The sequence below is a fragment of the Stegodyphus dumicola genome, chromosome 2 (genome assembly GCF_044657685.1).
Source record: "Stegodyphus dumicola isolate Sdum_Otavi_A_Nest chromosome 2, ASM4465768v1".
In the NCBI taxonomy this organism is placed as follows: domain Eukaryota; kingdom Metazoa; phylum Arthropoda; class Arachnida; order Araneae; family Eresidae; genus Stegodyphus; species Stegodyphus dumicola.
Genome location: NC_140769.1, coordinates 146,266,551 through 146,279,734, shown reverse-complemented (window position 1 = coordinate 146,279,734; position 13,184 = coordinate 146,266,551). Strand labels below are relative to the sequence as shown.

Below are 13,184 nucleotides of genomic sequence, written 5' to 3'. Positions count from 1 at the left end.
CCTTTTTTTCCTGCTTCGGGATAATGGAAGGGAAAGGAAAATTGGTTACCGTATATTAAGAAGTTAACCAAGTGAATTATTCTTGTCGCAAACTGAAAAATTGCATCAAGATAAATTTTGGAATTTCTCCGCAAATTTCGCACCAAATTTTATAAAATTTAATTAATTCGATTTGACATTTAAAATATCCTCTTTGTAACACTCTCCATGTTGCCAATCTAAATGTTTTTTTTTTTTTTATCTGGATGTGCATGCAAAATGATGACACATGTCTTTACTTTGAAGTATAGAAAACAATTCTTGTGGAGCAGAACCTTTTATTTGGATAAACAAAAATGAATTAACATTTACTAAAATTGAAACTTCATATGAAACAATTAATGAAACTGTTGAAAATAATACAATAAATATGGATCAACTTTTTGTTTAAAGAGCCATTAGAAAAAAAAAAAAAAAAAAAAATTGGGTGGGGGGGGGGTCAGCAAATGAAATTTGGAAGCACAAAAGATGTGGAAAATAATAGGCACAACTTTTCAGTCATTTAAGGAAAAAAAAAAAAGACTATTCTTGCTAAAAAAATCGAACACATTTTCAGTTATAATTTCAAATTAAAATAGAATACATATATTACATAAATATCTCATAATCTGAAGAAGCAGTTAGAACAGCTGAATCCAGCTCAAAAGCTTTACGAAGCTGCAAAATTTACATTAAACTAAATTGTGATGAATTTTTCAGTGCCAGCTACAAAAATTTTTAAGGAAAGTTCACTTAGTGATAAATGCTAATAACTTTTTAATATTGAGATATATTTGAGTTTTAAAAATTTCTAGTAACTTGGTTTTTTTTTTTTTTTTTTTTTTTTTTATTGATTTCTTTAATTAGATTTTTTAGTCATAGGTAATTACCCAATTAGGTTTGTATATTTCCTGAAAATTGTTCCTTTTTGAGGAAAAAATATGGTAAACTTATACAAACATACATAGGTGCGTACATGTAATATACAAGCATATTTCACATTTAGGCATAGACAGAATGAATCATTAATCTCTGATGATTGAATATTAGTGAATCATCATCAAAAGAAATGGTACTGTTCTGTTATCAGAAATATGTGTTTGTATGCATGCATGTATTGATGTATACATGTATAATGTAAATATGAATGTATGTGTGCGTATACATATGTACATATATGCACATACTTGCTATACTCGTGCATACATTCAAACATTTCTTAATCTGGTTCCAATAACAATACTTCTCAAATTTCAAACAAACACTTCCTAAATTTGGTATCATACTTCCTAATTGTTCTCTGCTTAGCTTGATTTTTTCTTTAGCAGTGCTAAGACAGTATTGTAAATGATAATTTACAATACTGTCTTAGCACTGCTGACTTAGTGCTTATGTTGACTTTAGTGTATCTTTTATTACTGACTTCACAACTGTAACAATGCAGTTTTTGAGCTTGTGAGGTGTGGGTGCAGATTTTGCTATGCGTATTGTTTTTCAAAACTTTGGTATGATACACTATATCATCTATGACATTTTCTGTATATTTGAATATCTATTATTTTCAAAAGCATAAATGTTACAAATTCATCAGACTCAAATTTATTATTTGGGTAGGCAAATTTTTGCATCTATAAATTGCTAATGGGATTTGACTGCTTTAATATTTATTTTTTGAATTTCTTTTTAAATTTTTGTATAACTTATAATTTGTATCATGATATATATTGAGTTGTTTTTAACATACAGTCAAAAGTCTTTAATACAGACTCGTCGAGACTTTGGTGATTCCGAATTATCGGTTTTTCCGGATTATAGATCATCAATTTAAATCTGGTAAGATGGCATGCAGAAATTATAAAATTAAAAATATGAAACCGTATTTTATAAAATAAAGAGCAATTATGATCTAAAGGGTTTAAAAATTTACAAAAAAAAGCTTAATATTTATTTGTTTACTTTATTAAACATTTCTTTCAACTCGCGCATGCGTAAAGCATACATTACGCATAGTCGAAATTAGAAAATTGCAATCAGAAAACTATTTGATGTGTATTTGTGATATTTATAATGAAGAGGAATTTGATTTGAATCATATCAAAGACGGAGTACATTGAGATGAAATACTACATTTAGAAAGGAATTATAAGCCAAATAAAATAAAAACATCTGCCCTGAAGATAAGGATAGTGCTGACAGATCAACTTCCAGTTCATTGGTTTTTCCGGTTTATAGATCATCAATTTAAATCTGGTAAGATGGCATGCAGAAATTATAAAATTAAAAATATGAAACCGTATTTTATAAAATAAAGAGCAATTATGATCTAAAGGGTTTAAAAATTTACAAAAAAAAAGCTTAATATTTATTTGTTTACTTTATTAAACATTTCTTTGAACGTGCGCATGCGTAAAGCATACATTACGCATAGTCGAAGTTAGAAAATTGCAACCAGAAAACTATTTGATGTGTATTCGTGATATTTATAATGACGAAGAATTTGATTTAAATCAAATCAAAGATGGAGTACATCGAGATTAAATACTACATTTAGTAAGGAATTATAAGCCAACTAAAATAAAAACATCTGCCCTGAAGATAACGATAGTGCTGACAGATCAACTTCCAGGTCATTGCGCCCCCCCCCCCCCCCCGCGCAGAGCAGCGTGAAATTGATAAACAGATTTCGGAACGGTTAGATAAACAAAGGATATACCTTTATCCATTTTTTGTAGCAATTCGTTTTTGTTTGATGGACATCGAAACATACTTTCGTTTTCTAGATCCTTTGGGAGCTCCAGCATCGGAAATTCTATTTGACATAATCGAAAGTTCAAGCTTACTTTTATAAATTTGCTCTTACAGTCTGCAAAAAATAATAAGTTGGATCCAATTCAAAGATTAAGGAACAACACAATCTGCAACATTAACTGAAATAGATAATTAGATAATTTTAGCTTAGCTTATACCGTCCGTTATACATAAAATGTGCATGCGTAAACATATTATGCGCAAACGTAAAGGTGTTACGCGCATGCGCAAATGCATTATGCATTAACGCATGTGCAGAAAGTTTGTAGCTTTGAGGTCCAGATTATAGATCATTCCGGATTATAGACGTCCAGATTAAAGACTTTTGACTGTATAGACTCTGCTTGAATTTAAATTTATTTTCTCTGTTAAAATCGTGTAACTGTTAAGCAAGATTATTATTTTCACTAAAAATAGTTTTATGTAACAGTTGTTTTTAATTTATCTGAAAATATGATTTCATTTCAATAAATATAAAATTTGTCCTTGTTCTTAAAGACATTAATAAGTATAACCTGTTGAAAAATGCAACAGAAATGCTATGGAAACTACAAAAAATTATCTGTGTTTTTTAGTTATTTTTTCATTATTCTCTTATTTAATCAAATCTGGAATTTCTAATGTGAACTGGCAGTAACGAATGGGTAACTAATGTGAACTGACGGTGAGCCACTGCATAGAAATTCCAATACATGTCAATCAATTAATTTCCTATTTACCTGCCAAAAAGTAATTAATTGATATATTGTAATAATAAACTTTTAAATACCTGCCTTATCATATGTTCAATTAATAAATTTTCACTTTTATTTTAGGCAAGAGTTATGAGAGATTTCAAGAAAATAGGTAGTCAGGGTGCTCCAGTATCTAGAGGATTTGGATTTGTGAGCTTTACACAACATGAAGATGCTCTAAAAGCTCTTTTAGAACTTAATAACAATCCAAACGTATTCACATCTCAAAAGGTATTTGCACATTTTTAGAAAATTGTGTTTTGCCACTATAAGAATCTACTGTCAAATCTCATTAAGAGTAATCTTTGGAACCAAGATACTATGTATTGATCTCTTATTCAGAATGGCTTGCAATGTGATATTGAAACAAATAGCTCTTTTTCTGCAAAAATAGTCAAAATTTTGAAATAAAGTAAAGGAATAATAGTATATGTCGAGAGATCCCTCCAGGATCAGTATTGACCCTCTGCAGGTTAATGAAATTATAAAGAGAGTCAGTGATGATCAAGAGATCAGTTGGGGTCGATAGTTGAACATGCACCAGCAGTTGATATGGCATAATCAAGATCCTATTGATAACAATAAAAAATTTTAAAAAGAAAATCTGAAAGGTTTCAGATTTTAAATTATGTCCAAAGGAACTTTTTTTTTTAAATTCTGTGTGTTACCTTTATTTATTAAATATCAAGTTCTTTGTGCTTGAATCGTAAAATTCAGTTCAACAGCAATATTGCAAAATAATTTTAAATTGAACGTATCTTTAGAATTTCCTATACATAGTCTCGCATGCTGGAGATAATTTTTTTTTTTTTTTTTTTTTCCCTGTACAATGTTGCCATGGCCCGCTTTGAAATCCTTGAGTGTGTTAATCAAAAATTCCTTAAAGTTTTACATCAATAATAAACCAAATTCTAAATTTCAAATTTAGTCTTCCAGATGCCCATATTTGCAGTATCATTACGTCATTCAAAATGGATGGCTCTAGGTACCGTTGTTTTATCACAGTGCAAGAAACATACATATATTTATGTAGATTCTTCATTAATTGATTTCTTCAAATATAAGACAAGGTGATAATATTAGGTGGCAACTATTTGAAAAGTAAAATGGACGTTCAGAGTGATTCGATGCAAAATTGCAAAACGAAAACAATAGTCCCTCACGGGCAGAGCCTCTTTGAATTAAAAAATATTCAAAATATTGATGATTATTTTTTTTATATATATAAAGCGCTATTTTACAGTAAGGGAGAAGTCATGTAAAATAAATATAAAAGAAAAAATATACTGAAATTGTTTAATATATTTTTTAAATTAATAATGTATGTATATTTTTTAAATGCATAAATTTATTATCTGTTTAGTGCAATAAATGTAAAATGCAAAGAATGCAAAACTGGTATGGAAAACAAGAAATATTTTGAGTGTTTTATTTTTTTTAAACAAGGAATAGTTCATTCGAAAATTAAATTAAGCAATTTTATGTCATATATGAATACGTCAAGTATATCCATCACATTCATTAAAATAGAGCTTTTGTGCAGTTAGATTGTGTGTTTTTGTTTCTGAAAAATCTGTGGAAATATGAAAAATTTGAAAGTGCAAATGCCTTTTCAGGTAGGTTGGGAAGGGATAACCCATTTTATCTAACTTATAAAAGGTTTAAGATTAATACTGCTATAAAATATAGTTCTAAACACTTATATAATCTCCTAAAATAATATATACCAATTTTCTCTAAATTTTAAAATAGGTGAATAATGAGGTGATTTCAGAAATGGCCGTGTTTGTGTCTCTGACAAAAAATGTAGTGAACCTTTTAAGAAGAAGCAGAGTTCTGAAACTTTTTTTTTCCCCTTCCCTTCATCTGTTGTCTCTAAGGAACCACTGAGCTTCTTCTTTGGCATAAGACTCATTAGGAAAAGTTTTGTAATATATTTGGCTTTTTGACGAGTGCAGTTTTGGATATTGCATATGTTGTGTATTTTTCACTTAATGTCTATAAAAACCTTTTAAGCACCATTTTCATGATGAAGCAAATTTGTTTGCCATCCCTCTCACTACAGTTAAAATAGCTCTAGATTTGGGGCTGTTCTTTGAGAAATGATTGCACATTTTTGTATTCTTCACTTAATGCGCAAGAAACATTTTTGTTACCATTCTCATAATGAAGCAAATTTGTTTGCCATCTCTTTCTTACAGTGGTTGCTAAGAACAGTTACCTAACAACTTTCCCAAAGAAGAATAGCTGTAGATTTGGGGCTTTTCTTTGAGAAATGATTACACATTTTCTTAATCTTCTCTTCATGTACAAGAAACGTCTTTGTCACCATTTTCATGAAGAAGCAAATTTGTTTGCCATATCTTTCTGACAACAGTTACCAAGAAGAAGTGCTGTTCTTTGAGAAATGAAGTAGGAATGAAATTGCTTGTCTGTAGAAAGTGTCATCATCCATCTTTCTATTTCTGAAACATTAAATAACCACAGTTCAATTGTAGTGAGTGTTTCCTTACATTTTTCTCTATAAACTGAAGCATACAACATAATCATAATAAAAATAATTGCACACAAATAACTTAAGGAAAGCAACACTTAAGAATATGATAAAAAAAAATTTAAATGGTTTGGTTCCAGCAATTTTTTATATATATATTACACTTTTTGCAAAATATATCTCAAAATATTATTGATTTAAAAACATATTTAAGAATTTTCATGTATTTCCCCCCTTATAGTTATTTCTTTTAATTTTTGGGTGGATTTTAGATTCAGACATGTTCTTGCTTCTGGATAATGAAAATAATTATATTAATAAATGAGACTTTTTTAAAATAGAATACATTTAAAAAAAGACTTTAAAAAAAAAAGAGAGAATATATTTAAAAAAATTTATTAAAAAAATTAAACAATAAAAAAATTTAAAGGTTTCATATTTTAAATTATGTCCAAAAAGGGCTTTTTTTAATGTTTTATGTGTTTCCTTTGATTATTAAATATCACGTTCTTCGCCCTTAAACCATAAAATTCAGTTCATCAGCAATATCGCAAAATAATTTTTAAATGAGCATCTTTAGGATTTCCGATACACAGTCTCGTGCACTGGAGATAAAAAAAGAAAAAAAAAAAAAAAAATTCCGGTACAGTGTTGCCATTGCTCACTTTAAAATTGTTGAGTTTTTAAATAAATCCTCCAAAACGGCAAATGAGTTATTATGAGTGCAAGGAATGTAACGTAGGACTGTGTGTAGATCCCTGTTTTCAAATTTTTCATACAAAAAGAGAATTTTAAGTAATATATTTAGTTTTCGGATGTATAATGTTAAAATTCATAAAATGGTGAGTAATTAAAATAAAATGTGTAAAATATGCATTTAAACAAGAAATAAGGTAATTAAAGTATATATATAAAAATATTTATAAAGCATAAGCCGTTTAAATACTCTACAGAGCATTATTAAACAATGCGTTGATACTTTGGAAATTTCATGGATTTAGGCTTAGTAGCAAAAAAGCCCCCGGCCCTGGAGAGACGCTCCCGTAAGACACTGCCTACCTCAGCGATAAGCGCGCGTTTTCGCTACCCAGCTCGAAGGGGTTAAGATAAATATTTTTAAGTATTATTTTTAAAAAATTATACTTCCATGAATAACTATAATAACAAATTAATTTCTCTACATAAAACTATTTATAGCATATACATATTATATGACTAGTAACGCACAAAAAATATATTTTTAAGGAAAAAAATAGGAACACAGTTTTTTTTTAATTATTTAAAATAAATACATCATTACAATATAAACACAAAGTAATGATTATTAATATCATACAAATATTTAAATACATAATTAGAAAAACATTTATACTTTATTTAAAAATATTAGAACTACATAATAAAATGTTATGAATGATAGATGATTCCTTCATACTTAAAAATTAATACACTGACAGAAAGAGAAATTGAATATGTATTATGCTAAATTTTAAGTGGGGAAAAACCTACAACAAAGATATCTCTACTATTAAACAAGGAAGCATCTGCATGTTCCTCACACTGGGGTTAAAGGATTATACCCAGAGCCACAAAATTTTGAATACAAGTAATCCTCAATTGGAACATGAGCAACTTGAAACCTGAAATTTGAATTTATTTCTTATTTTGTATGAACTTATTGAATTTTTGATTAAAATCTGACTGGTATGAAAAGAGAGCAGTGGCTGACACAAAACATTTTTATATCTGACCAGCCAGACAGCTGCCATTTGGCAAAATGAAAGCAAAATCTTTCAAGTTTAATCAACAAAATAATTATTTAAAAGGAATGTGTTGCCATTATTCGAAATAAAATAATTATTTAAAAAGAAAGGGTTGCCATTATTCGAAATAAAATACGTTTATTTTCCAAGCATCAGCTTATTACCATTCATTAAAGCATAAGATACTAAACATTCAAATTTAATCTGACAGTTACTGATAAACAAGACAAGCAGTTTAAAAGCAATAAATGCAATTCCTAACAATATATTTTCTACTTTTTAACCTGATCAATTTAAATAAACTTAATTGAACCGATTTTAATATATTTAAATCATGAGGTGTCTAATTAGAAATCTGAAATATTTTTTTAAATAGCACTACCTGGACTCATTAAATGATTTTTTATGACTAATTTTTTAATTTTCATTAAATTACTCCGTTTTTTCCATTTTATGATAGCTATTTTAGAAAACTAGCCACAAACGAATAATAATGAATAAAGTAAAAAACTGAGGGAATAAAGAAAGCAAAAGTAATAAATTTTAAATGGTTTTAAAGAGTTTCAAATATGTGTTAACAGAAAGCTCAACAACAAAACAAAAAAGTATATGCCACACTAAAAGCAATTTAGAATAATACAGAATAATTATAGGAGTTTACATTATTAAAGGAAGAAAAATATATGCAGACATGATCAATATAATAAAAGCATATTTCTATTTTCAAGAACATCGAAGATGTTTAAAACTGATACGAACTAACTCTTAAATTTAAACATCAAGGAAAGATTCCACTTGAGTTTGCTCAATTTTCCTTCTAGTAAAACTAATGAAAATTATTGATTGGTAACTGATGAATTCTCAAGATTGTGAAAATATACTTTAACACATTGACTGCCATGGGGATCACTGGTGACCAGCGGCGCGACCAATAATAAAATACGTAATTAGAGTAAATATTGATACTGATATATTTTTCAATAGTAACACTGTTACTATAAATCATAAAAATTTAAATTATAAATCGCAATAATGGTCCACAGTGCCTTGCGGGTCACCGGTGAGCTCCACCACGGAAAATGCATTAAACACTAATATATAACTCACATTACCTTCTGTAGGTAATATTTCAACATAATATACGAGGGCCATCCAGGAAGTAGATTACGTTTCCGTCTGTGTCCGCTAGGGGCGGGGCTAGCGCGGCCATCTTGGGGTCAGAGCGTTGCGCAGCTCAGTCTGCATCTAGCCGTGCTAGTGAGAGGTTCGTGCTGTGCTCCGTTCAGATACTGTGATGGTTTGAAATGTCTGCGTTAATTGAAAATCCCGCGAGCTGCGAGGTGCGCTCAGTAATAAGGTTTCTGACTGCAAAAAACTGTAAACCGATAGAAATCTATCGGCAGCTTCGTGAAGTGTATGGGGACAACATTATCACTGAAGGTGGAGTGCGTCAGTGGGTCATAAGATTTCAAAATGGCCGAACCAATGTTCACGACGAAGATCGAAGTGGGAGACCCAGCATAGTGACCGCCGAACTTCTCGAAAAAGTCGATGCTAAAGTCCGTGAAAATCGAAATTTCACAATAACGGAACTTTCTTTGAGTTTTCCACAAATTTCGCGAAGTTTGTTGCACGAAATCATCAGCGAAAAGCTTGGTTACCACAAGTTTTGTGCAAGATGGATTCCAAAAATCTTGACAGAGGACCACAAAAATCAGCGAATGGCTGCAGCGTTGAACTTTTTGGACGCTTACCATAAGGATGGTGACTCTTTACTCGATCGCATCGTTACTGGTGACGAAACATGGGTGAAACATGTGAACTGTGAAACGAAATTGCAATCAATGCAGTGGGGGCACACAAGTTCTCCCCAAAAACCCAAGAAATGCATGCAAACAATGTCGGCAAGGAAGATGATGGCGACTGTTTTTTGGGACAGAAAAGGTGTAATTTTGGTGGACTTCCTGGAAAGAGGCACTACAATAAACTCTCAAAGGTATTGCCAAACTCTCCAAAAACTCAGAAGAGCAATTCAAAACAAGCGCAGAGGAATGTTGAGCTCTAAGATCTTGTTGATTCACGACAACGCCCGGCCCCACACGGCAAATGTCACTCGTAAAGTTCTTGAATCTTTTCAGTGGGAGTTGTTTCCTCATCCGCCGTACAGTCCCGACCTGGCACCGAGCGACTTCCACCTATTCCCAGCAATGAAGAAGTGGCTGGCTATGCAGCGTTTTGATGACGACGCACAGCTGCAAGAAGAGGTAATGAAGTGGTTGAAGGCGCAGGCGGCCGAATTTTTCGACGAAGGAATTTCCAAGCTCGTACATCGCTACGATAAATGCCTTAATTTGTATGGTGACTATGTAGAAAAGTAGTATTTGAGTGTGGCTTCCATCTGTATATAATAAAATTTGTTTCCTATACTTTGTTTATTTTTTTATTCCAAAACGTAATCTACTTTCTGGATAGCCCTCGTAGAAAAAAGAAAATTGTACTTACATTAGTAAATCTCAATTAAGTAGTAACTAAAAAATTTATTAGGAAACATAAAACAAGAACTTAATGTTACACAGAAAAATTATTGCAATGAATTTAGAGTGCATTTTTTGGCTTTAGCCAAAAATTCTTTGGAAAATTTCCTGTCATAACAATTAGTTTCCTCATAACATTTAGCAATTAAAATGTTTTCTAGAGTTTTTGGTGAAATTGAAAAACGAAGCATAGTTTTGTTTTTCTTCACAACACTGAAGACTCTCTCGCACTCAGCATTGTGTGGAATTACGAGAATAGCACATAAAATTCTTGCTAGTCTATCATATTTTGGTGTTCCATCAGCTCTTTTTATTCTTTTTAAGGTACCAACTATCTTCTCGTCGTGTTTGATGAGGAATGCAGTAAACAAACACTCTGCCAAAATGACATCGGCATCTGAATTCATAGCCGAATTTGAAAAAAAAATCATCCACTTTCTTTGACGTTGTCGAAGCCGAAGCATTAACTTCATGCTTTTTAGACTTAACATACTTCACAATGTCGCTTCTTCCACCATGACTTGTTATGAAGTCACACACGCACACATTGCAAAATGCATAGTTATTTCCTTTGAAGGATTCTTTAATTGTGTGAAATTCGGCTTTGTAGGCAGGCCGAAAATATTGAGAATACGGTTTTTTTTTTAACTCATTTCGTAACAACGACGTATTAAGAAAATTCGTTAGCACGTGCAAATAAAAAAAAAAGAACGCGACAATCCACACTCGCTGAGTAATTCCCTTGCTGCTGAAGTGAATGCGCAAAAAATAATCTGGCGCCCACAAAGAAAAGAGTGGGAGAAACAAGTTCAGCGCATTGGATTGGCTGGTTCAGCGGCGAGTTGGGAGATACCGCGGGTTACTGGATTCGAAGTAGTCGGTAGTTGGCGGTGAAACACGATGCAATTGGCGAAAATCGCTGAATTGGCGAAAAATTCTAAAATTTCGACAAAAATCACTAAAAACACTTGAAAAAGGAAAAAAAAAATCGTAAAAAATAGATTACGATTGTAAAATCGTAAAGACAAATGCATTTTTGTAAAAATTACGAAAAATTCGTAACAGTTGGCAGATATGCACTTGCTAAATATTTATCAAAACATACATAAATAATAATAATAATAATATTCCAGAGGGGGGGAAAATTCAAATTAATTTTATTTTCTGTTTAAAAGCTAAAGTTTGATGCCTGAAAGTCGTTTTTGTTGGTTATGTTTTGTAATTCAATTATACCAATGGATCTTTCTAAGTTTTCAGTGAAAATTTTCCAAGCGGAACTAATCTAGAGAATAATTAATGACCATTTAGTCTGTTTCTCTTATTTATTAAATATTTCTTTTATGCATAAATAAAATGCATATGCTTGTATATAAATAAATCTGTTGCGACAGCCTGACACTTAGTAGCATCTTTGTTCTGATACAGTTTGCAGCCTTGGAGAGAGATTAGTAGAAATTATCATCATCACAAATTGTAGATGCTGACTGTTCAACGGGTTCTTTTCTTATGTGAAAAATTATGTGTTTCTTATGTAAATGTATTTCCAAGCAAAGCAGTTATTCATATTCCATAACTGAGCTAATTTAATTTTTGACAAGTATGAACAAAAGTTAATGAAATCTGCATCATCAAGTCTCTGATATTTTTTATATTACAGTGTAAATTAATTAGCTGTATTTATAGATTTTCTGGTGCATTATTCTTATTTGATTTAATGAAAATAACGTTAAGCTTAAAATGTCTAAAATCTTGAAATTTTTCCAATACCATATTTTTAACAAATACATAATTGGAGTGTGCTTGGGGCCAGAGCCTGACTAAGGCAGGGGCATACAGGGCAGTTGCCCCGGGCCCCTACATCACAGAAGGGCCCCCAAATCGAATAAAAAGTTTATTATTATAAAAATTTAAATATCTCCAAATAGTTCTCTTGTTCATTACTGAAGTAGTGAAGCAGAGGAGGCCCCAAAAAAGATTTTGCCCGAGCCCCAGTTAGGCTAAGTCGGGTCCTGCTTGGGGCTGCCAGTTTGAGACCACTACCGTAAGCAATAAACAAGGGGGAAGATTCCATCAAAATATTCAGAAGGTGAGGTAAAGATGTCAGAGTGGATAGGATCCTGGCTGCTGCTAATTTCTGGATAGAACTAGTAATGCTCACTACAAAGATGTATAAATAAATAACTGCAAATATTAAAAAATATTTATTTTTTAAAGTGCTTCAAATTACCTACATGTTTTAGTTTAGCATTAAGATACAAATTTAAGCTGCATTTTGTATTCAAAAGTTTTTAAGGAGTAAAATTAGGGCATAGCCAAAATTAAAAAGTAATATTTTAAAAACTTATTTCTACCAATCTTGAGTAATGAAGCCTTAAATAATTAAAGTATTAAAAATTAAAATAATTGTATAGTAAATATTATTAGATGTGATTATATTATTTCAATTATAAAATCTTTTTTATTTTTAAATATTTTTTCAATTTTAAAATCCTATTGAGTTTCGTTCATTTTTTACTGTTCTATTCAATTTTCCTTTTTAAAATTCCGCTGCAGCTTAAATTCAGAGTAATGTAATAGCTCTATGCTTTTTTTTTTTTTTTTTTTAATAATGTAGATCAACATATCCATTTGCTTTTTATTACATTAAATGAAGTTTAATTTAAAGAGAAAGAAAAAGGAGGGACTTGAAAAAGTATTTTAAGTTAAAGGAGTTTTGGGATTAAAAAGTAAGTTCCTCTTAGTAACATTAGTTTATTGTATCCTGTATTATCTTCTGTTTTAAAAATCATTATCTGACTGGAATTTATAAGTACATAATTGAAATTGTATGTTG

The 13,184-nt window shown here is 30.7% G+C and overlaps 1 protein-coding gene across 4 annotated transcripts in view; it reads left to right on the top strand.

Annotated features, from left to right (window-relative positions):
* The window catches only part of LOC118203161 (RNA-binding protein 28), a 127,681-nt gene that overhangs the window by 82,690 nt on the left and 31,807 nt on the right, over positions 1-13,184 (top strand). For 3 of the 4 annotated variants that reach the window (XM_085811199.1, XM_085811198.1, XM_085811200.1), the window contains one exon: positions 3,642-3,791. In XM_085811199.1, coding sequence (XP_085667325.1) covers positions 3,642-3,791 — 150 coding nt within the window. Of the gene's footprint in view, positions 1-3,641; positions 3,792-5,761; positions 6,034-13,184 lie in introns of those variants that run through there. The other variant, XM_085811201.1, reaches the window with a different exon arrangement.